The following is a 25,059-nucleotide window of genomic DNA, read 5'->3' on the forward strand; positions in this document are numbered from 1 at the left end:
TCCCCTAAGCAGGACCGGCCCCGAGGAGATGGCAGCACCCATCTCCACCCTCCAACCACCTCCCCCTCCTATTACGGAGGGGCCCTAATAGGCCAGGGGTCACTCTATGTCTTAGAAAAGTGGGCACCATGGCGAACGTGGAGAAGATGGCGATTTCGGGTAAAGTGAGTCAACTGGAAAGCGTTGCAAAACCACCAAAGATGTAAAATCTCTGTAAAGCCAGAAGTCTTTTGCACTCACACCTAGAGAAAATCAACTAACGTGGAATGGCACCTAGGTACACCAGCTTTTTTCATCTTTATGACCACCCTATTGACTTGGCCAAGGAAAGAACTAGAATCTGAACCTGGCTCTATCTGGTTCCAGTCACCCTCCTATCCTACCTCTGCAGATGGTCAGTAAACACCCGTGGATGTGCACGGACCTCGGCAGAAACAAACGATCCCATCTCATAATGCTCAACTTTCCCCCTCTTAGTCCCTTGGCCCAGATTTCCCAAGGAGTGCCATGGGAGGACCTGAAATCTAGGAAGAAAGTAGCTTTTCATGCCTGAAGGTATTTTATTAGATTCTGGGACTGACATTTAATCCGTCTAAACTCTCTACAATGGCCTACTTGGGCCTCCGGCTCTCTGGGCCCCAGGGAAAGGTGCTCAATTGTTCAGAGACAGAGAACTCTGTCCCCAGAACACCCCCATCCTCCGTGAAGCTACCAGACAAGTCTCATTCATGACCTGGTTCAGTTCCTGTCACAGTGAAACCCAGGATTAAGAAACTTTCCATTCAGCAGGACAAAAAGATTTTCACGTTCTAGGGTATGGTTCGCTTATTTTGAAAAATACAGTGAAGCATCATTAATTTGGACTCTGCTAACTCACAACCACTCAGGATGCCAAAAGTGGATGGAATGGAGTTTACTTTAATCCAGTATTTACAAAAAAACAAGGAAAGAAGGGGAAGAAGGAAGAATAGAAGAAAGAATGAGCTGTACATGGCTCTGTGAGGGATGCTATAGGGATTTGTAGGAGTAAAATGCCATCCGTGTTCTCAAGAGTTTGTGTTTATAAGTTCCGTGTTACAGGTTTAATAAGAAAATTATAGCAGAGCTCTCAAGAAATTACTGGCAGAGAATCATAGCTTCTCAGTCTTGGAAGGAATTTATAAAAGGCCAACAAAGCCACCATGTTACGTTCACACAAATTATTTAGAATTAATTCAACGTTCAATCATTTACTCACTGCTTTGAGAACTGTTGATATTGTGCACGCTACGTGCCAGTCCTGGAGCCAAGAACTGATTATTTGTAGAGATTTTAGACGTTCACAAAGTATTTTCACTTACCCATATGATCTTACCTCTTCAGTACCCCCACCAACCCTGCCCTGTGAGATATGCTATTATACCAAAGTCACTTCCCTCTCCAAGTACTGTCAGTGCTGGGCAGGGATAATTCAAACCAACACACAGAATTGGGCAACTCCTTTCCCTCTTCAAGCCCCTGTCAGACCCTAAAGGCAGCTCTGTTGGTTTTTGCATTAGGTGTCAAATGACAAGGGAGGGGACTCTACTCCACCTTTCGGGAAGTGACTCATCTCTGCTTTGTGTGGTTGTGACCCCACCATGCGGGGAAATGTCCCAAACTGGGGATGTCTGGGAAAGCAGAGGAAACACCTGTGAAGGAAGCCCTTGTCCTCCACACCACCCCGCCAACCCTTCCACCCCCAGGACTGATGGAACTCTCCAAATGCCAAAGCCCATTACCACTGCAACGAACACCATCATCCTCAAGTTCATATCCTGGGTCACAGCGGCAGATGAAGGAGCCGTAGGTGTTGACACAGGTTTGCACGCAGGGGTTCTCAGTGGCACACTCATTCACGTCTAGGGAAAGCGAAAGCGCATCATTGGCCATTCTCAGAACAGAAAATCCCCAATGATGAGGCAGAAAATGCACTGGCAACAAAATCTACAGGTACTAGACCAGATTCACAGGCGCCAAAGACCTCCACCCAGGACTTCCCAGATCTAGAGCTCAGACCCCAGAGTCCTCCATTCACATGTCCTTCCTTGCTCACAAGTTGGGCAAGGTAGAAACAACACACACCATATCCATGTGGACACGAGTACACACATACCCTCCTAGTAAGTCTGGTCCCCAAGGCTCACCCCACAGAAACTTCCAGGCAACATCTGCTCATTCCCACCATCTCACGCCTTCTATCACTGATTAGCTCTTCCCTCACCCCTGCTGGCTTTGAAGTTTCAGGTAAACAACTAAAGAACCACGACCATTCTAATAATAACTCTCTTTATTATTGCTATGGACTGAATTATGTTCTTCCCCCAAAATTCCTATGTTGAAGCCCTAACCCCCAACTTGACTGGATGTGGAGATGGGGCCTTTGGGAGGTAATTAAGTTTAAATGAGGTCATACAGGTGGGGCCCTCATGATGGGATTAGTGCCCTTATAAGAATGGACAGCAGAGAGGTCGCTCCCTCTGTCATCCGAGCACACGCTGAGAAGGTGGCCATCTGCAGGCCAGGAAGGGAGCCCTCACAAGCACCCACCTTGCCAGCATCTTGATCTCAGATTTCTTGCCTCAAGAACTAGGAGAAAATAAATTTCTGTAGTTTAAGGCCCTCAATGTGGTATTTTGTCACAGCCGCCTGAACTAAGACAATTACTCATAAATAACACCACCCATTATTCCAGAAGGATCTCAGAGTTACTGAATCCTTACAAGGACCACTGTCCTGTGTTACAAGTTCAGTGGGTTAAGGAGAGGACCACAAAGCGGGGACAGGGAAACGTTTAGATAGTGGAATATTTCATCATCTTGAGTGTGGTGATGGCTACACGGGGGTATCCATGTTTATGGCAAAGTTTATGAAATAATGTGCCTTTAATAGTGCAGTTATTGGGGTGCCTGGGTGGCTCAGGGGATTAAAGCCTCTACCTTCTGCTCAGGTCATGATCTCAGGGTCCTGGGATCGAGCCCCGCATTGGGCTCTCTGCTCAGCGGGGAGCCTGCTTCCCTTCCTCTCTCTCTGCCTGCCTCTCTGCCTACTTGTGATCTCTGTCTGTCAAATAAATAAATAATATTGTACATCAATAATACATTGATAATTTTAAGGCTGTTTGAACGTTGGGAGATGTGCCCAAGTCCCCAGGCTAACAAGAGCACAGTTGGAACTGAAACATGAGTCAGGGGTCTTTCCGTAATACCTGTGAATTATGTATTCTGCACAGTTCATCAGGATGAGGGAAGGGGAGGAAGGAGCCCCTTTCTCCACTGACATTGACTGACGCATTGTAAGCACACCCTCTCCTGAGCCCCACGTGCCAATGACCAAAGTTCCAGCTGAGAGAATTCCCCTTCAAAGTCCAGGTAAACCTCTTAAGGCTCTGAATAGAGATTTGAGTGTTTTCCAAGTGAAAAGCCTTCCCAAGGAACAGCTTGAGAAGCTTTTCTATACAGGGAGGGCTAATCCTATGCCCACACACCTCCTGCTGCCTTAGAGCTGTCAGGGAGGGGGGCCAGGGGGGAATAGGATTCTGCAGGGAAGGTCCAGCAAGGCACAAATCCCCCCAACAGAGCTTGGAGGCTCTGCACCCCAGAAGCCAGGAAACGCCATGGCAGGGGGCCTCTGACTCAAGTGCAGGCAGGACAGGATGGCACCACTGGGGATTAGGGCTGGTGCCCTTGACTTCCGGCCACATGTTGACCACACGGGGATGAGGGAGCTCCGGTCCCGCTGTCTTGCAGCTCTCAGTCTTGCAGAGCAACACTTCTCCCTGGGGCCTCTGCCCCCTGGGATCCATACAGCCCAGGTGCCCTTCTGAATTGAGTGGTTGCAGGCCAAGTCCTGCTCCAACCTGCCCGCCAGGAAGGTTGGAGCCTTGGCTCTCTCAGCTCTGCGACCCCCTGGCTGTGTGACTCTGGCCATGTTGCTTAACACCTCTGAGCTTTGATTTCCTCCTCTGCAGAGCCAGGCGACAGCCCTACCTATCTACTCCCGCTATCACTCGGGTTCAGTGAGGTTAACAGATAGGGCAGTGCTTCCAAGAGCACAAAACACCCTTCCTTGCAAGAGGCGTGAGGATTACCAAAACTCAGTGGAGAATGTAGCCCCTGCTGTACCCAGGACCCGGCTAAGGCAGTCTCCTTGTGGCTGGGTGCCCATTTCCTGGCCTTAGCGTGCTGCTGGACTTGGCACTGCCCCATGACTCACTTGCTCCCCATCACAGTTCTGTCCCCAAGAGGCGGGAAGGACACAGGGGCCTTTGGGCCCCGCTGTGCACGACTATTTCCCATGAGGTGCTGGAGGCGCCCCGCCAGTCTCTGGGTGGAAGCCTGGGCTGGCACTTCCAACCCCCAGCCTACGCCCCGAGAAGCCTGCCTCTGCCCTACATCACTTCTCCCAGCAAGCAGCAAGGGAGCCAGGGGCCAGCTGCCTGCTCCATGGGGATGGAAGGGCCCCTGTTCTAGCGGCTCCCTCAACCCCCAGGCCCGGCCTCTGCTCTCCGAAGAAAATTACCTCTCCTGGCAAGAGGAACGCAGTCGAGACTTCTTGGAACAATTAGCAGAACCAGCTTTGGAGGAAAGACTTACAAAGAATCCAGGATCAGACCCTTTCACTGATGCCTTCCTGTTTACCCAATGATTTAGATCCGATTAAGCTAATGGAAACATAATATCCTCCAACCAGCTGGCTCGCTGCCTGCCCGCCAGACCTCAAATGGTGTGACAAGGAAATGGGCCTTGCAGAACCTGGTGGCCGGCTCCAAACAAAGACCTCATTTTGAGTCTTGGGCACGCTACCTCCACCCAGGACGGAGCCGCTGCTGCCAGGGCTGGAGGCCTGGGTGGGGGCTTGGGGGCGGGCCCGGGGCTGGGCAGGCCTTGCATGAATTTCTTGAGCCTTGAGCCCCCATGCACTTCCCAAGCAGAAGAAACCCTCGGATGGAGACTGCAGAAGGGATATAGTTTGCTTTACTCACCTATCAGTATTTGAAGTGATCACGTAAAACTCAGAAAATGCCTTTGTTTTGGGGTGCTGGGGGGCTGGGCCTCAGTCAGTTAGTTGAGCATCCAACTCTTGGTTTCAGCTCAGAGCATGATCTCAGGGTGGTGAGATCGAGCCCCACGTCAGGCTCTGAGTCAGGCTCTATGCTGGGTGTGGAGCCTGCTTGAGATTCTCTCTCTCTCTCCTCTCCGTCTGCCCCTCTTCCCTCTGCTCACTCCCTCTCTCAAAAAAAGGGGGGGTGTCTTTATTTCACCCTGCTTTTGTGGGGAATGCTGACCACCCTCCTCGAGCATCAGACACTGAACTCGGGCTACAGGAAATGCGTGAAAATTTCCGATTAGCCCAGAAAGCTGGCAAGGCTACTTATGGAAAGTAGACACACAGAGAGAAGCAAATCCATGAAACCATAAGCCCCTAGCTGATGGATGACCGCGGTTCTCCTCTCAGCGGTACTCAGAGCACTTTCTGAGATGTTTCCCATAACCTTCGGTTTGGACTTCAGGTTTCTGTAAGCAGCGGGGATGGGCATGTGGTGACAGGGAGCAGGACGTTATAACCACGTCAACCATCAGACTCCAGAGAAGACAGCATCTAGTGCTTCTCAACAGGTTCAAGGGAGCGTTGGCATCGCATACCTTGGCAAGACCTTCCATCCTCATTGAGGGTAAAACCAGGGTTGCAGGTGCAAGAGTAGGATCCAGGAACATTCGCGCAAAGTTGCTGGCAGTAGCCATAGCGACATTCATCAATGTCTGGAAAGAGAAACGCCAGCAAGGTGAGATATTTCTTCCCAATCATCAGGGCTGCACCTGGCATCTAGATCGCCCATCACTTTCGGAGCAGGACCAGGAAAGGAAGGGGAACTAAAGAGAAGACAGTACGGACTGAGCATCAGGCATGGGGATACCCCCAAGAGTCTAAGGTTCAATCCACCTACAACCCTTCCTGACCCATGTCAGTCCCATGAACACCTGCACCTGCCTGGAAAGTTCTAGAAGAAATGTCTGCTTCAACTGGGACATGGGGCAGACAGCCTCCAAGATTTTATCCAACTTCAATACTCCATGCTCAGATTTATCCAACATCAAAAATCCACTCTAAGATTCTGTAGAAATGTCACACAGCCCTGGGAAGGGACAAGTTGGCTTAAAGTCTAAGAGGAATCCACAGCCTCGCTCCAACAGGCTCCTCGCCAGCTCCATTAACAATGATCTGTCTAGCGCTCAGGAACAAGGGCAAGTGTAGGTCAGGACAAGCAGGGCAACACGGCAGTCTGGAGACCTATGATCCAGTAACACAAGGATGCCAGAGATTGCCTTGGATCTCCTGCTTGCACCAGAGCAGACATAAAACTCTGAATAAAATGCCTTCCCCAAGTCACGGCTGGCCTTTCCTGAGCAAGCGGCTCTGTGGCTGAATGAAGCCTTTCAGCAGAGCTGGGCAGTATGCCCTCCCTGCTAACATGTACCCGTCATTGGGGAGCCTGATGTCATTGGAAAGCACTTCCTAATACCCCCAAGTTAATGGGCTGATGGGCAAGAGAATTCACTCCTCTGGGACAGGGTGCCTTGAATGAAGCCTAGAGATGGAGACCCCAGACTTCCCCTATATGACTGCCTGTTATGACCAGTTGATCTCACTGCACCTATAACTGGTCCTTATCCTATCCCCAACCTCCGCCAGATGTTCCCTCCCCGGTTCCTTGGAACCAGCACCCAGCCTGGGCTCTGGAGACCATTCCGAGTCTGTCTCTGTGCCTGGTTTCTACCACCCACTGCCAGAAAGGACCCCACCTCCACCTTAGCCGGTGTTCAGCCCTCTTAGAGGCTGTGCCCTGCCCCTGTGAGTCTGTCTTCTCTCTGAGCAGCAACTCCTTCTAACCCGGCCCACCCCACTGCCCACTGAGTGTTCTGCAGTTCCCGCTGGGAAAGCACAGTGGCTTGTGCGGTTGCTGATCCTGACCTTTCCCAGGGTGCCACTGGGCCCGTCACCGAGGCCAGGGAGGCAGCGCTGGGAAGGGGGGTGGGAGGGCCTCCTCCACCTAAGGGAGACCTTGGGGGAAAGGCAGCCCCCCCCCGCCCCTCATTTTTCTGCAAAAGCAATGTCTCCCAAGGTGTACCAAAGGGGTGGGAGATGGTGATGGGATTTGTGCTTTGAAAGGGCAAGAAGAGTTTGGTCAGGAGAAGGCATGAGTTCAGCCACAATTAGGAAAGGTCTCCACTTTGAGTGTGAAGTGGGAACAGGCTGAGAGTGTGGCACCAGGTTAGGCCTCCAGCAGGATCCCTCCCAAAGTGTCAAGCCCTGTGGTAGAGGCCAGCCCTCCCAAGGAGAGAAATGTCCCCATTGCTGGCCCCCCTGAGATCAGTAAATGTTGCTCAGCCCCAAAGTCTCTACAATGGAGCCTGTGTCCCTCTCACCTGATCCTCTCTAGCGCCCCCTGGTGGTGGGAAAAACCTGGACTGACCGAGAGGAGCCAGATTTTAGACCCTACTCACTCTTTGTTCAAAATGTTCCCCTCTTTGAGTCTCAGTTTCCAACTCTATAAAAGTTGGATGACATAATATCTAACATCCCTTCCAGCTCTGAGAGCCGACATATTAAGTTGCCGTACAAATAACTCACACTGATCTGCTTATGTTCAAATCAGTGGCATCAAATTTTCCACAATAGCTGAGGTTCGTTAAAATGCACAGCGACCATCGTATTCACAAATGTCCCCATGTGCAGCCATCTCCCTGGTGCATGCCTGGAAAGGAGAACCAAGCCAAGTCTAGTCTGGCTTATCAGGCCCTAAAGATGCTTCAGACAAGGCTCTAGAGCGGACTGGCATTCAAGTCTTAATCAAGGGAGTCTTAGAAAAAAGAACTTTTTTTCCTTTTTCTTTTTCTTTCTTTTTTTTTTTTTTGTTTCCATGATGTTGTTTGGATTTGTTTCTCCGCTCCTCCAGGACTGATTTTCGGGCACGAGAACAGGGTCTTAGAGAACTTGAACTGGTACGGCTTTTCCAAGAAAACACAGCATAGAAATCACACCCTAGAAATAGAATTCAAGTGACAGCTAGAGATTGCTATGAATTCATTTACTTGCCGAAACCAAAACCAGAGGGGAAGAAAGGCAAATAACCCTCCAGTAAAAATAAACAGAGAGATCATATAGCGAATGCCAACTGCAAGGGTGAAATTCTCAATTGGTGATGACTGACTCCTTTGGAATAAAAAGACCACAGCTAGTGGGGTAGGTAATGGGAGGAGGCGTTAGAATCTACTGACCCACAGTTGAGACTTGGGCCATTTCTGTGACTAAGAAAATGGTCCCTTTTCTTAACATGATTTCTCACCAAGACGGAATAATCCTCACCTCTATCACTTTCCGCCTTGGATATAAACTTCCTGGAGGCAGGAAATAGGTCTAGGTGAAATCAAATACAAGCCCTTAAAACTTATATTCAAACACTCTAACCAGGACATTGACGGTGATGGTCTTGATTGATTTAAAGGAACAGTGCAGGCTCCATTGCCTTCTATATCTCTCCCCTGACAAAGAAAAGCCCAATGCCCTGAAGCCACCCCATTATGCCCCCATTTCACAATACCCCTAGCAACCATAAACGTCCAAGAGTCTCTGTGAGCCCAGCAAGCTGTTACCTAAGCACTGGCCTTCCAGAAGCCAGTAGCCATCGGTGCAGGAGCAGGTATACCCTCCTTCCGTGTTGATGCAAATCTGGGTTGGGTTGCACTGGTGAGAATCCGTTCCACACTCGTCCACATCTGTAACACAGACATAGTCCAGAGACTGTCACCTGTATTAATCCAGAGTCTTGGAGTCACCAAAGGTGTCAGCTTCTTGCTTGTCCTGGGAAGGAGGTGATAATGTCTCCAGGCTACATCCAAGGAGACGGACGCATCTCCCTGATGGATACCCCTAGGAGACCACTGACCTTTTTGGAGACCTGGTCTGCTCCCCCAGAAATCCACAAAAGAAAATCCACAAAAGAAGAGAACACACATCCTGGGGGAGTCTACTGACATCCCATCCCACCACTTTCTGAAAGCAGGTCACCTTGATAATAACCAGGACTTGATTTAGAAACACATTTTGTCTTTGGCGTATTCATGCACGTGTTAAACTGGGGTCTATTGCATACCTGTCGAAGAAACACCTCTGAGAACATAACAGAAGAAAAATAAACATCTCCTGCCAAAGGGAGCTAGGAGTGAAGCCACTTGATTGTAGCCATCCATGAGAACCCTTCAGTCTGGGGTGCCTGCACCTCCCCAAAGCTCCACGGAGCCCTGCAGCCTTCCCCCCGCTCCCTCTAGAGTTCCTGGGACTGATCTCCTCTGCTCAACACTGGGGCTCTCTGCATGGCTGCCTGCGTATGGCTGGCTGGCTGGCTGGCAGTGTGCAGCTTCCTGTGTCCAAGTCGACTTCCCCCTCATCAAGAGCTTCAGAGCATAGAGACCAAGCCCTACGTGTGGCCACATTCGCCAAATCTAGTATGCACCCTCGGCACTCAGAACTATTTCAACAGAAGCAAATTCTGCCTTTTCTCCCCACGCTACAACCTCCCGACACCACGCCCTTACTTCCACCTGGAGGAGGGGACTTTCCCTAAACATTCATCTATTAATTTGCCACATGGAATCCATCAAACATCCCATATCCCAGTGCCTCCCCTCATCAACCTGCCCTTCCCGTCTGTACCTTAGCAGAGCACGTGCCTTTCACTCCTCTCACTCCTGTACTGGGGGCTGCCTGCCTTCTCCAAAGGACCACACGCAATTAGAAATAACACTGAAAGCTACTCCCCCAGCACGTGGAGCTGCATATGCGGTGTACACAGGTCATGTGTATAAGCCGTGTGCATACGTACCTGCAAATGTAGTCTGTGCGTCCTGTGTTTATGTGGTCTGCACGTATTGTGTGCACAGGTCGTGTGTATATAGGGCACGGCACAGATGTCACCGTATTTATTCTCACAAGCCCTGTGAGGGGGACTCAACCTCCATCTTACAGATGGGAGAACTCTGCTGATAGCGTGAAGAGCACCGAGCCAAGAGCTGAGCCCAGACCTCCCTGCCTACCTGACTCCACGCCCCACTGTGCAGGAATGTCAGGGGTCACATCACCAAGGCAGGTTCAGGTGATACCACCATGGTCACCACCCCCCCTGAACACGTCAATACCGACAATGCCCACCCTCCCACAGCCCACCCCACATGATCAGATGTCTGCGCACTCAGGAAACCAGCCTTCAGGCCTCTAACATGCAACTTCCAAGAACCTGGCTCCCAGGTGGTGCAGCCTTCGATCTACCCTGACACCTGACGATGTGCAGTCTTCATGGCAGAAACCCAGCCTGTTCTTGGCTGCAAGAGCTCCTGCTCCTGCCCTTGGCCTCCCTTCCACCCTCAGTGCTGCCCACCCAGCAAAACCTCCCAGGGGATCCAGCGAATAATGCTTGGCTGCCAGCCACTCATGCTCCAATCCCTATCGAAGACTAGGATAATAAATACTGCCACTATCGGCCAGGGCATGGTTACATTTTTCCGGCCGGGAGTGATGGATGGCAACTATACCCTGGGAAAAACAGCGCCTTTGGAATGTGCACGCTTTTTCCTTCCTCGAGGGGATTAAAGGGTGAGAGAGACCCCAGGGGAGAAGAACCATTAGACTTGGTGATAGCAAGTTCCCAAGACTCTTGTGTTTGTATAACTTTTGACATACACAATGGGCTGGCGGACTCCTGCGGGGAGAACCAACCGGAGCCAGCGGACCAGACGGGGCTCCCAGGGGTGTGCGGGGCCCGAGAGGGCACGGACTTGCATGCACACACACGGACACATGCAAAATAGTCAAGCCTAGAAACTACATCTGGAAAGTGCAGTTTTTAAAGGAATCCACCACCTTTACTGAATTAAAAAATTAACTTGATCCAACGGCATTTCTGTCGACAAATAGATTGTCATGATATACATATTTTTTTGAGAACCCTGTGAGTCCCTGGAGTTTTGCCGAGGGTGTGTCTCACCTTTAAATCCTGAAAACATACCTGAAAACATAGCAAACGTTCAACAGTTTTTTATTGAATGGATGAAGGAACCCATGACCATCAGACATGAATGCCTTCAAGGCCCCCAGACAGGTTTCCCGAGCCCACGTGCTGGCAAGACCGTTTTGGTGTGTAGACTTTAAAAGCAACCCATGACCAAGCCCCCTGAAAACCACCATGAGCTTACAAACCTGGTGGAGCAGAAGCTAGAATGTTCTTCTCACCCTGGGGTTCCACCAGGGCTGGAAGACTCACCGCACCTCCCAGCTCAACTGCTTACATTAACTACATTTGACTTAAATAACAGAAAGAAACCATCGAACCACTCCAAGGACATTCTTTGGCAAAGGGTCCTTTTCTGCATCAGTGGAAAAGTACAAGTTACAGCAACCTGAGTAAGTGTCATTATCCTCGTGTGTAAACCGCCTCTGCTATTTCCTTTCCCACGTGATACTTAGGAAGAGTCTCCCCAGAAAGAATGTTCAGTTCATTCAGTCCTTTATTTATGGCTTCATTCATCCTTTAGGTTCTACTGTGGCTGTGTGTGTGTGTGTGTGTGTGTGTGTGTATCCTCCCAAACTTCCAGGCCACTTGGGAGAGCTGGCCTCCAGCAGAGCCCTCCAGCCATGTCACTCCCAGACTGAGGATCTCCTTAGAGTCCTCTATCCCCTCCCTGTCTCGCTCCTGGGAGCTGTTGCCTTGGTCAGGTGCCCTGGCCAGCTGCCCTGGCACCCAGACGATTCCACTAGTGCATCCATGGCTCGTCTCTCGCCAGGTGGGGCAACATTCGTCCTCTCTCCTCATGGCCAGTGCCCCTGGAAACTGGAGGAGAGAGCTCACTCCCATCTCCAGAACCTGCTGGCAGATGGAAGCCCAGGCCTGCACCTGTCCAGGAAGAAGCTGTCCTCTGCGCTGAGTGGCACAGCCCTGCTGACCTGTGTGGCTTGGTCTGAGCTGTCACCTCTTCTGTTAGATGTCCCCAAAGCGGCCCTCGATGGAAAGGTTCTCAATCTGAAACAACTGCTTGCTCCAGGAAGCCATCAAGATCAATCATGTCCCTGCCATCCTCTCAGGAGGCCACTGGCCAGACTGGGCTCCCAGGTCACAGGACAGCAGCCCACGTATTAGGGATACTGGATTAGGATTTCATACCGATGGCTCTGTGTCACATGCCCAGCCAGATGCAAGCTTCACGTGGGCAGGTGCCCTCAGACGGTATGAATGAAGGATGTCCATCAAGGCCAGCTGGGATCTCTCAGGGGCAGCAGATAGAGGAGGTGGGCTCATGACATGAGAAGGCAACTTCCCAACAACCCAACAAACACAACAACAACACAACAAGCAGACCCTTTCAGGCTGATTCGAGAGACACCTTGGGGAGGGACCACAATCTTTGTGCTGGCTCGCAGGTTCTCCTATAAAGATTTCTATCGGTGGGTCCCTGGGTGGCTCAGTTGGTTAAGTGGCTGCCTTCCACTCAGGTCATGATCCCAGGGTCCTGGGATTGAGTCCTGCACTGGGCTCCCTGCTCAGCGGGAAGCCTGCTTCTCCCTCTCCTTCTGCTTGCTGTTCTGCCTACTTGTGCTATCTGTCAAATAAATAAATAAAATCTTTAAAAAGATCTCTATTGGAAAACATAACAGACCAAAGGTATTGCCATAAATAAGCATAAATCAGTTTGAATATAGATAATATGCATATGTATTCCAGCTCTTTATCATATCTGAATTTACATATCATACCCAAAGATGGATTTACACATCCACATTTATTCCTGAAAGTTAAAGGGGAAATACTTAAAACGGTTTTTATAGCACACATTCCAGTTGAAATTAAAGGCTCTTTAAAAGCTGTAAAACAAAGCAAAACAAAAACCAATGATCCGTCCATGCCCTTGGGAAGAACATTGCCTAAGCCCTCTGCCTGCATCAAAGCCTAAGAGGAAAAAAGACCAAAGGGTGAAGACCTCCCCAGAAAGGGTAAGTGGGTTAAATAAATAAATAAATAAATAACTTACTTTGGGGGCAGGAAGAGCTGGGTGTGAATCCAGGCTCCGGTACTTGATAACTAAGTATTACTGAGCAAGTTCATTAAGGCTCCTGGGCCCTCTCCAGGTGTTCAGCTAAAGAGAGCTACTAAATAGAGTTCCTAAGTTAATGTGTACACAGGTCCTCTAGCCGCCACCTGGCATACCATAGGTGTCCCAGAAACTTTAGTTCCCTACCCCAAGTGAGGTGCTATTTATAACAGCTGTGAAAAGTAGGGGACCCATGGCCTCTGCCCCCACTGGTTTTGTTCTGGGATTCACCAACGATACCCAGAAGATACCACTGGGACTCAGGGGGCTGTAAGCACGGAGCCAGAGCCGGGAACTTCTCCCCTGGGAGTGGTAGACACGTGGCAAGAGATGGCGACAAGCCTCAGTTTTTGCCTCTTAACGTTGGCGTTCATGGGTCCATCTATGATTCCATAATTGTAGACGTCTGGTGACCTAGGAGTATGTGTGTCTGACCGAATTCCAGAGCCAAATATGATCAACCTTGACCCCACCTATGACTCTTCCCTCTTTCTGTGTCTTCTGCTCTCCAGCACTGTGAGCAAACAAGGGGTCATCCTCGTGGACCTGTGTGCACAAGCTCAGAGGAATGTCTCTGTTCTTGTGCAAGAATGGCCATCAGCCAAAGGGAAACATTCTCACTGGGTGACACTGGGAGAAAACGTCCAAAAGTATTTGGAAGGCGACACCTTTCCAAAGGCCTTTTTTGGAAATGGCAAAATCATTTCCTTGGTAGTAAATTTTTACCCAGTGAAACAACATGTTTTCCCAGCCCATTTTTGTTCCTTCCTTGCTCAAGCTAATGGGGCTTGATAAGAAAGAAGAAAGTAACAATGGCACATTCCGATGCCTCCAACTGAAGCCAGTTTCAGGCCTGCTGCTGGGCTGAGTCAGTGCCATTTTTCAGTGAGACAAGCCCAGCCAAGGCTGGAAGTTACACAGGACCTACTTCCCAAACACCTGCTTAATTAAAGACCTCAGCGTTTGAGAACTCACTTGTTGAAATCCCAGGACATCTGCACTCCATGTGTCTGGTGGGTCCTGGGCAATAGAAGTCAGATCTTTCTGTGTTTACAACACTTTACTCAATGCTTGATATTAAGCTTAGAATACAAAGCTTGTTCATACTGCGTCTCTAATTAGGCAACAAACATGTGGTCCATTTTTCCAAATAACAACAACAACAAAAATCCTTTCCTCTTGGATGAAACCAGCTGGAATGCAGGTTTCCACCTCTCTGTGGGTTCTATTTTTCTATCCGTAAAGTGAGAGTTTGGAGGAGAGTTCTGGAAGGCCCCTTCTAGCTATGACCTTCTACAGAAACAAACTATGCAACTAATGGAGATCACATTGTTTGGTCTTGGGTAATTATTTTCATCAGAGTGCTTGGTAAACATCAGCTGACTTCAGCTGCTTTCAAAATGGGCAGAGAATTGGCCAAGCCATTCAACTTTTGCCAATGTATGAACGGTCACTGCAGTTGTCGGGGGTGGGGGTAAGGAAGGGATGGCACGTATCTTCCTTCTTGAGTGTCAGGTATCAAACTGTTCCAATAGCAAGGAGCCAAAGCTGCTCATGGCCAGTCTAGATATGGTATTTTTTTTTTGAAGGGCACAAAGCATTAGTTATTACCATGATTGTAAACCAAGCAAATGTGGAGCTCAAACTAGATTTCCATTTACTGAAATTCGTGCCATTTGTCCATCAACAGAGAAGGATTTTTGAACCTATACAAGCCAGTGGTTCCCAAACCTAGCTACCCAAGAGAATTGCCTGACTCAATCAGAATGTCTGGGGTTGAGGCTTGGACAGCTGTTTCAAGTTAGCTGCATGATTCCAGTGCAAAACCGTATCTGGAACCCCCTGTGCCAGACCAATACTTCTCACACTTGAATGTGCATATGCATCAGTGGGGAACTCGGTGAGGTTCGGGGTCCAGTTTGGTAGATTCTGCCCTTCTGGCAAGCTCCTGTGACCCAGGGGCCACACTCTGCCTGGCAAGGGGCTAGATTATCATGGTATTTGGTTCTATATCCATGCAACCTGCTCAGAGTTTCAGAGGCTATTCAAGGGAGTCCAGAAGAGAACTGAAATTCAAATAGCAAGCCAAAGATTCCTAACTGGATATTCCTCTACAATCCAACCCACAGGTTATTATACGCTATTAGGATTTTTAGAGTCTTCTTCAACAAGTTTGCAGCTTAGTCCGCACCAGACGGAAGGCTCTCCTGGTATATAGCAACAGCCTTGGGTGAAAGCATTGTGTGCCTTCAGAAGCCCTCCCCAACTTTAGTTGATTTCTATGAGTAAACTCAGTTCCCAGACATTAACGAAGCTCTTAGAAATATAGCTCCAAAGGGATGACAAAAAGTGCAAAATATTCCAATCATAAGAAAGGACAGTGTCTTTCCTCTGATGTAGATGATCCCTTTCCCCAAGCATGACCTAGTAAGCCTACAGCCCTTGAATCTTACAATCTTCTCTGCATCTGCCCCACAGTCTCCTCTCCCTTGTCCCCTCTGAGCTTATTCCTGTCCCACATTCTGACTTCCTTGTCACCCTCAGTGCCACAGTTCTGTGATCTCCTTGTCCCTGATCGTCTTCCAATGCCATGGTTAAGGGCGTGACTGTTTCCTAGTAGCCGGGGCTAGAAACCTTGTGCATTCTTCAGTCCTTTCCCCAATTCCTTATTCTCACACAGTTCTTCTGGAAACCTTGCAAATTCCCCCTCTTTATTGTATTCCCCAGAGACTCCAAGGCTTCACAGCCTTTTCTCCAAATGATTGAAATAACCTTGAACAAGTCTGCCAGCCGCCAGTCTCTCCCCCTGAGAGCAAGCTAAACACAACTTCCAGAACCATCCAAGACATAAAAATGATCGTGTGGCTCTCCTCTTCCAAATATTACAGCCCCCTCCTTAGAAATGTCATAGCTTTCTTTTGGCACCTCAGCAACCTAGCACATCAAGCCTACCTTCCTACTCAAATATGTGCTAAGCACATCTAGCATTATAGCCCTTCATACCAGAATGACGTCATTGGCTGCGGATGGCCCATCTCCCTCCCCCAAACTGAGAGTTTCTTGCAAGCCAGAAATGAGTCTTATTCACATCTGTATCTTAAGCTCCTAACACAGTGCCTGGCATGATGGAGAGAATATGGAAATAACTTATATTTGAATGAATCTCTTTCATTCTTGGAATTTTCTGAAAGCAAGAGGGTACATGTGTCAGGCCACAGGGCATCGGAGGAAACCAGTTCAATCATCCATTCCTTTTGAGGCCTGTATCTCATTCCCATGGGTTCAAGGCTATCTGGCAGAAAGCTCCAACTCCAGTAGAGTCTCAAGCCTCAGCCTGTCATGCCTGGGGCTTTATTCCCATCCCCAGCCTTTGCCCAGGTTTGATTCAAGAGTGTCTTCAACCTCAAAAGACTTTGATGCAAGATGTGCTTGGCCTGATGGAATAAGGTGTATTTCCTCTCTTCTCCTAGATTGCTGAATGTCCAGTCAAGGACAATGTGTATTTTCAACAGTCACTAGAAGGAGGAACATCAAAGGAGGGAAAAGCTACATCTTCGTTCTGGTCTGAAAATGGACTCCAATGGGACCTCTTAGGGTACAACCAGGAAATACAATCCATTTTTCAGGCTCAGGACAAAACCCTCAGCCTGGTGCTGCCTGAGAGAATGCCCAGGTGTGCAAACTCACCCCATGGAATCAGCCTTTCGTCAGCAACACACACTCCCAGCCAGGTCACTCCCAGAACCTGATAACAAAATCTGCATGTGTTTTGTTCCCCACACCTGAGCTCAAAAACCCTGCCACCACTTCTGACTCCATCACTAACTAACCAGGGTGACACTGTTCGTGTCACTGACCTTCTGCATTTGCTTTCTTATCTGTGAAACTGAGCCACTACACTTGTGCACCTAGGGCTTGCTGGCCAGTGGGGAAGACTGTCGTGGAAGAGAAACAGATGTGTGAAGGGCGCTGCAGAGAGCTATGAGAACAAAGGACTGGAAATGTCCCAAATCTGGGAGGGCAGGGCAGGTCTTGACATTGAACAATGATATAGAGGAATTATTCCTTCACATACACCTAGTCTGGAACCCTAGAACAAGGGAGGAAAGTGACAGATAGCTTTTTCAATATAACAAGCTTTAAGCGATTCACCAGCAGTTGATTAAGAATCTAGATATTTCATCCTAAGAGCAACCTGCTATGTCTCCTCTCCTACCCCCAACCTGTTCCCATCTCTAGCAGACCACCCCAGCACACCAGAGGACAACTGTCAAGGCTACAGCCCACGAAGAAGCGAAACCTCAAGACATAGGAGGAAGAGGAGAGAAGAATGGAGAGACCAAAGGGGTTGGGGACCGGACACTAGGGATGTTGTCTCTTGGCGGAAGGGGGACAACATGTCCTGAGAGCCTAGAAGTGAAGGCCCCATCCCAAACAGCCCAGGGCTGAAATTGGCACACCTGCTCTCCACCGCCCTTTGGCCTTGGTAAGAGTTGGATTCTATCACTTGAGGCTAAAACAAATATTTGAACGAATTCAACACTTTTCCAAATTGCATGTTTACCCAGCCCATAGAATAGAAGCTGTCCTTTTATATCCACCCTTCTGCAGTCCCTAGCAAATCCCCGGATTTCTCTAGTGTGGAAGGCAGGGAGAGGAAGGAGCTACACGTGGGGCCAACCGACAGACTGACCTGCCAGACCACTCTGGCACCCCCACCAATAAAGAGCAAAGTGCCCAAGTCATGGTGGCAATAAAAAGCTAAACAGGATTCATGCATGCCGCATCTATTCACCATGAACCCATCCTGCTGTAGGTACTAGGGATTCAAGGATAAATGACACCTGGGTCATGTCTGTTTATAGTGTGGTAGGAACCAGATAAGGGATCAGATAATTCCAATTAAGTATGGTAAGTGTCATGCTGGAAGAAAGAATGGGATCACTTCCAGGAGGAACAGACTCCCTGGGGTTGAAGATACTTGGGTGGATCTAGACAGATCATGTGGCAGAGACTGCCACAATTGGATACTGTCTCCAATATCCATTCTTCCAACTAAAGACTGTATTTTTTTCAGCTTCCCTTATCAGGAAGTGGGACTATGTGACTAAAGTCCCGCCAACAAAACATAAATAAAAATAATGTATCCCAACATCTGAGTCATACTTTAAATAATGAGTGTGTGGTCCCCTTGTCACTTCTCTCCTCCCTCTGGCTGGAATGTAGGTGTAATGGTAAGAGCCAGAGCATCCATCTTGGATCCAGAAGTAAGACGGAGCCACATGCTGAGTTTGGCCAAGCCACTCTACCAGCCCTGAACTACCTGCCTCTGGACTGTACTATAAGGGAAGATTTAAATTCTCTCTTATCTAAACTAGTGTGTGGAAGGTCTTTTTGCTATAGCAGCTTATCTCGTACCCTAATACAAATGAAGAGGAGTTAGCCAGAAGAAGGTGGGCTCCCTGTGGCCTTGCCCTCCTAAACTTGAAGCGTGGATCCACGCTGGCCCAGAGTTCCTCTGAAAGCCTTCCTAGATAAACCCAAAGGAACTATTAAAGGGGAAATAAACAAAGTCCAAAGTTAGTAGAAGGAAAGAAATAATGAAGATCAGAGCAGGAAAAAATGGAGGCTTAAAAAAAATAGAAAATATCAATGAACTAAAGCTTGTTTCTTGGAAAAGATAAACAAAAGTGACAAACCTTTAGCTAGATTCACTAAGAAAAGAGAGAGGACTCAAATAAATAAAATCAGAAAAGAAAGAGAGGGAAGTTATAACTGATACCAAAGAAATACAAAAGGTCATAAGAGACTACTATGAAAAATTATATATCAACAAGTTGGACAACCTAGAAGAAATGGATAAATTCCTAGAAATATGAAATCTTCCAAGACTGAATCATGAAGAAATAGAAAATCTGGATAGACTGAAATTAACAAGGAGATTGAGTCAGTAATCTAAAACCTCCTGACAAACAAAAGTCCAAGACCAGATGACTTCACTGGTAAATTCTACCAAACATTCAAAGAAGATTTAATACCAACCCTTCTCTAACTCTTCCAAAAATCTGAAGAGGAGGGAACACTTCCAAACTCATTTTATGAGGCCAGCATTAACCTGATACCAAACCCAGACAAGAACACGGCACAAAAAGATTACAGGCCAATATCCCTGATGAACATACATGCAAAAATCCCCAAAAAATATTAACAAATTGAATTCAACAATACATTAGAAGATCATAGCCCATGATCACATGGGATTTATTCCAGGGGTGCAAAGGTGTTCCAACATTTGCAGATTAATCAATCAACATTATTAATGTGATATACCACATTAACAAAATGAAAAACAAAAGTCATATGGCCATAAAATTCAACATTCATTATGATAAAAACTCTCAACAAAGCAGGTATAGAAGGAATGTAACATAATAAACATAGAAGGTAAAAGCCATATATGATAAACCCACATAAAACACATCACATCCAATGGTAAAACTCTGAATGTTTTTCCTCTGAGATCAGGAATAAGACAAGGATACGCTGTCACCACTTTCATTCAACAGAGTACTGGAAGTCCTAGCCAAAGCAATTAGGCAAGAAAAAGAAATAAAATGCACCCAAATGGTAAAAGAAAAAGTAAAATTGTCACTACTTGGAGATATGATTTTATACATAGAAAACCTCAAAGACTTCACCAAAAAATGGTTAGAACTAATAAACAGGAATGCCTGAGTGGCTCAGTCAGTTGGGCATCCAACTCTTGATTTCACCTCAGGTCATGATCTGGGGAATATGGGATCAAGCCCCACAATGGATTCCACACCCAGCATGGGGTCTGCTTAAGATTCTCTCTCTTCCTCTCCCGCTGCCTCTGCCCCACCTTACATTCTCCATAAATACATACAAACAGATCTACAAACATACATAAAATCTTTCTTAAAGAAAGAATAAACAAATTCAGTAAATTTGCAGAATGCATTATCAATATACAAAAATCTGTTGTATTTTTATACACTAACAACAAACTAGCTGAACAAGAAATTAAGAAAACAATCCCACTTTCAATTTCAAAAAGAATAAAATAATGGGGAATAAATTTAACCAAGGAAGTAAAAGACCTGTGCCCTGAAAACTACAAGACACTAATGAAAGAGACTGAAGAAGGTACAAATAAATAGAAAGATATTCCATTTCAGGGACGCCTGGGTGGCTCAGTTGGTTGGACGACTGCCTTCGGCTCAGGGCGTGATCCTGGAGTCCCGGGATCGAGTCCCGCATCAGGCTCCCAGCTCCATGGGGAGTCTGCATCGCTCTCTGACCTTCTCCTCGCTCGTGCTCTCTCTCACTGTCTCTCTCTCTCAAATAAATAAATAAAATCTTTATAAAAAAAAAAGAAAGATATTCCATTTCATTGATTGTAAGAATTAATATAGTTCAAATTTCCATATCAAAGCAATTATAGGTTCATTGTAATCCCTATCAAAACCCTGACTGCACTTTTCACAGAAATAGAACAAACAATCCTAAAATTTGTGTGGAACTCCAAAGGATCCTGAATAACCAAAGCAATTTTGAGAAAGAAGAACAAAGCTGGAGGCATCACATTCCTGGTTTAAAACTATATTACAAAGTTAGAGAAATCAAAATGATGTGGTATTGGGATAAAAATAAACATACAGATCAGCAGAACAGAACAGATACTCCAGAAATAAATCCATGCATATATGATCAATTAATTTATGACAAAGGAAGCAAAATATTAAATGGGGAAAGGACAGTCTCTTCAATAAATAGTACTGGAAAAACTAGACAGCCACATGCAAAAAAAAAAAAAGGAAAGAAAGAAACTGGACCACGATGTTATGCCATACACAAAAATTAACTCAAAATGAGTTAAAAATTGAAAACTTGAATATAAGATGAGAAACTACAAAACATCTGCAGGAAAATATAGATGGTAAGCTTCTTGACATTGCTCTGGGTATTATTTTGGGGGGATCTGATTCTAAAGACAATGACAACAAGAGCAAGCATAAACAAATAAGTTATATCAAACAAAAAGGTTACTGCACACAGCAAGGGAAACCATCAACAAAAGTTTTTAAAAATTAACAAAAAAAAAACAGTCTACTGGATAGGAGTAGATATTCGCAAATCATATCTCCAATAAGGAGTTAATATCTCAAATACACAAAGAACTCATACAACTCAGTAACAAAAATGAATAAGCAAATAATCTGGTTTTTAAACTGGGCAGAGGATCTGAAAGACATTTTTCCAAAGAAGATGTACAGAAAGCCAATAGGCACATGAAAAGATGCTCCGCATCACTCATTATTAGGGAAATGCAAATCAAAACCACAATAAGATATCATCTCACACCTGTCAGAAGGGTTATTATTAAAAAGACAAGAAATAACAAGTGTTGGTGAGGATGTGGAGAAAAAGGAACCCTGATAACCTGCTTGGGGGGAATGTAAATTGGTGCAGTGACTGTGGAAAACAGTGTGGAGGTTCCTCAAAAAAAATTAAAAATATAACTGACATATGATCCTTGGTCTCCTTCTGGGTATTTGGCCAAAGACAGTGGAAACACTAATTTGAAAGGATGTTTGCAACACCCTGTCCATGGTATCATTATTTACAATAGCCGAGATAGGGAAACAACCCAGTATCCATCAACGAATGAATGGATAAAGAAGTTACAGTAGGGTTCTGTTCAGTGTCTGACTCCTGGTTTCAGCTTGGGTCATGATCTCAGTGTCCTGGGATTGAACCCTGCCTCGGGCTCCCCACTCAGCAGGGAGTTTGCTAGGGATTCTTTCCCTCTGCCCTTCCTCCTGCTCACACACATGCTGTGTCTCTCTCTCTCTCTCAAATGAGTAAATACTTCTCTTAAAAAAAAAAAAAAGAAAAGTTACAGTATATGTGCACACAAAATGGAATACTATTCAATCATGAAGAAAGACGCAATCTTGCCATTTGTGACAATATGGTTGGACTCTGAGGATATTACGCTAAGTGAATAAAGTCAGACAGAGAAAGGCAAATATGAGGGACACCTGGGGGGCTCAGTCATTAAGCGTCTGCCTTTGGCTCAGGTCATGATCTCAGGGTCCTGGGATCAAACCCTGCATCGGGCTCTCTGCTCAAGGAAAGCCTGCTTCCCCCTCTCTCTCTGCCTGCCTTTCTGCCTACTTGTGATCTCTGTCTGTCAAATAAGTAAGTAAAATTTTTAAAATAATAAGAAGAAGAAGTCAGGGATGTAGGCAATGTGACTCTAGTCAATAATACTGCATTGTACACTATGTAACTTTACATGGTGACAGAGGGTAACTAGATTAACTGTGATCATTTCACAGTGTCCCCAGATATTGAATCATTATGTTGTATACCTGAAACAAAAGTCAGAGAGGAACAGCATGTACAAAGGCACAGAGGCATGCAAGGTATAGCACGTTCAGAGAGCCATGAGCCATTACCGTGAGCGGACAGGCACGGGTGAGCACAGTGAGTGCAGTGGGGAAGGGGAGAGGAGTCCATTTGTAAAAGGGTCACATGCCAGCCTAAGGATAATGGAGGAGGAAGAAATGGGAGCAGAAAGAACTGGAAACGGGAAAAGAAAGGAAAAAAAATACATGAAAAGACAATGAGGAGGAAAAATAAAAACACAGTCATTCTCTCCCACATGTGGGTGCTTGTATTGGTTCTCAGTGGACTCCCCCAAAAGCCCCAGCCCTTTGCAAGTCTGTAGAACCCAGCATTAAGTTTTATGTTTTGATGAGCTCTCTGAGTTTGCTTCAATCAGAACCATTTGACTTCTGTATATTTTTTAAAAACCACAATAGGCTGAGCACGAAAAAATGTGGTCCTTGATTCTAAATGATTGAGTCAAGAGTCTGTTTCTAAGAGTCTGCCTAGCTGGGTTCATAATTAATGCTTTTTTTTTTTTTTTTTTAGTAAGAGTTAGTAGCAGTTGAGAAGGAAATTCTCATAAAGAACAATAAAAACAATGGCCGCAGGTAACTCCCAGGTTCTGCCATAAGTCTCTGAGCCCCTCTGCCCCAGACTTGCTTGAAATTGCAGTTTGCAAGGACTTCCACCTCTGCACCTCCCACTCTCTCTCTAACTCACTCCCATGAGACTTTCAGCTGCTTCCTCCTACAAGAGCCTCTCTCCAAGGTCACCACTGACTTCCACCAATCCAACGGTTTAGTCTTTATCCTTCCTACTTCTCAGTATTCTTTGGCACGGTCAACCTGCCCCTTCTTCTTTAAGATTTTCTTCTGTTAGAATTCCATGATCCCACCTTCTCCTGGTTTGGGAACTTTACTAAGGTTATCCTGGTGGTCAGTACGGATGAGGCAGGACACAATGCAAGCCTTCCTTTAGAGCCCGATCTGGTGCCCACCGTCACACCTTAGCTGACCTGCAACCTTGCCCAGACAAAACAAGTCAATAAGTATTTGCTGAACTAAACAATGCTGCCAATGGCAGAATATTACAGCTAGAAGGAATTTAGAAATCATCCAGTCCTATGTTGCTCTACCTTGACTATACATTTGTATCACCTGGGAAGCCCTAAAATATATTCTAGAAGCCTGCCCCAGACTAGATAAATCACAACTGCTGGAGAGGTTCAAGACAGATTTTTTTTTTAAAGATTTATTTATTTGACAGAGAACACAAGTAGGCAGAGAAGCAGGCAGAGAGAGAGGGGGAAGCAGGCTCCCCATTGTGCAGAGAGCCCAACTTGGGGCTCAATCCCAGGACTCTGAGATCATGACCTGAGCCGAAGACAGAGGCTTAACCCACTCAGCCACCCAGGCACCCCTCAAGACAGATTTTAATGTCAGCAAGATTAACTACTGATCTAGCCCAATGGTGTGCATTAGAATCAGCTTTGAGGCTTGCAATTAATACAGCTCTTGATTCAAGAGGTCTAGAGAGAGTCCCAGGAATCAGTATTTGTAAGAGGCATCCCAGCCAATGCGGGAGCAGGTGTGCGTCTTTGCAGAAATACTGGGCTAGCCCAACCACAAGACCAAGCGACTCGAGAGTAGGGTCTACAACGTCTTTATCTTTGTAGCCCTGTACTCTAAGCATAGTGCCTGGCACAGAATATTCATTCAAAAACTAACTGCTCACCTCACACGCATTAGGATGGCTGCTCTAAAAAGGAAGGAAGGAAAAAAGAAAGGAGGGAAGGAGGAAAAGAAAGTATTGGCGAGAATGAAGAAATCTGCCCACCCCCCCCCCCACCCCGTGCACTATCAGTGGGAAGGTAAAATGGTGCAGACACTGTGGAAAGCAGTCTGGTAGCTCCTCAAAAAAAAAATTAAACATAGAATTACCCTATGATCCAATAATTACATGGTTGGATATATATATATATATACACAAAAGAATTGAGGGGCGCCTAGATGGCCCAGTCAGTTAAGCACCTGACCCTTGATTTCAACTCACGTCCTGATCTCAGGGTCATGGGTTCAAGCCTTGTGTTGGGCTCCATGCTGGTCACAGTGCCTACTTAAAAAAATAAAATAAAATAAAAAGAACTGAAAGCAGGGTCTTGAAGAGAAGTCTGTACACCCATGTTCACAGCAGCATTATTCACAGTAGCCAAGAGGTGAAAACAACCCAAATGTTCATTGTTGAATGGATAAACAAAATGTGGCATATACATACAATGCACTATCATTCGGCATTAACTAGGAAACAAACTCTGACACATGCTAGAACATGGATGAACCTTGAGAACATTACATGAAGTGAAAAGAGCTAGTTACAAAAAGACAAATTTTGTGGATTTCACTGATACGAGATATCTAGAGGAGTCAGATTCACAGAAACAGAAAGTAGAATGGTGGTTGCCAGGGGCTGAGATGAGAGGGGAACG

The 25,059-nt window shown here is 46.6% G+C and overlaps 1 protein-coding gene across 2 annotated transcripts in view; it reads right to left on the reverse strand.

Moving 5' to 3' along the window:
• FBLN5 (fibulin 5) overlaps positions 1–25,059 on the reverse strand; it is a 74,006-nt gene that overhangs the window by 14,262 nt on the left and 34,685 nt on the right. For both annotated transcript variants that reach the window (XM_044230996.1, XM_044230995.1), the window contains exons 5-7: positions 8,673–8,795; positions 5,664–5,780; positions 1,761–1,880 (exon numbers count right to left, since the gene is read on the reverse strand). In XM_044230996.1, the coding sequence (XP_044086931.1) occupies positions 1,761–1,880; positions 5,664–5,780; positions 8,673–8,795 (360 nt within the window). The remainder of the gene's footprint in view (positions 1–1,760; positions 1,881–5,663; positions 5,781–8,672; positions 8,796–25,059) is intronic.

Source organism: Neovison vison, chromosome 13, assembly GCF_020171115.1.
Source record: "Neovison vison isolate M4711 chromosome 13, ASM_NN_V1, whole genome shotgun sequence".
Lineage (NCBI taxonomy): Eukaryota > Metazoa > Chordata > Mammalia > Carnivora > Mustelidae > Neogale > Neogale vison.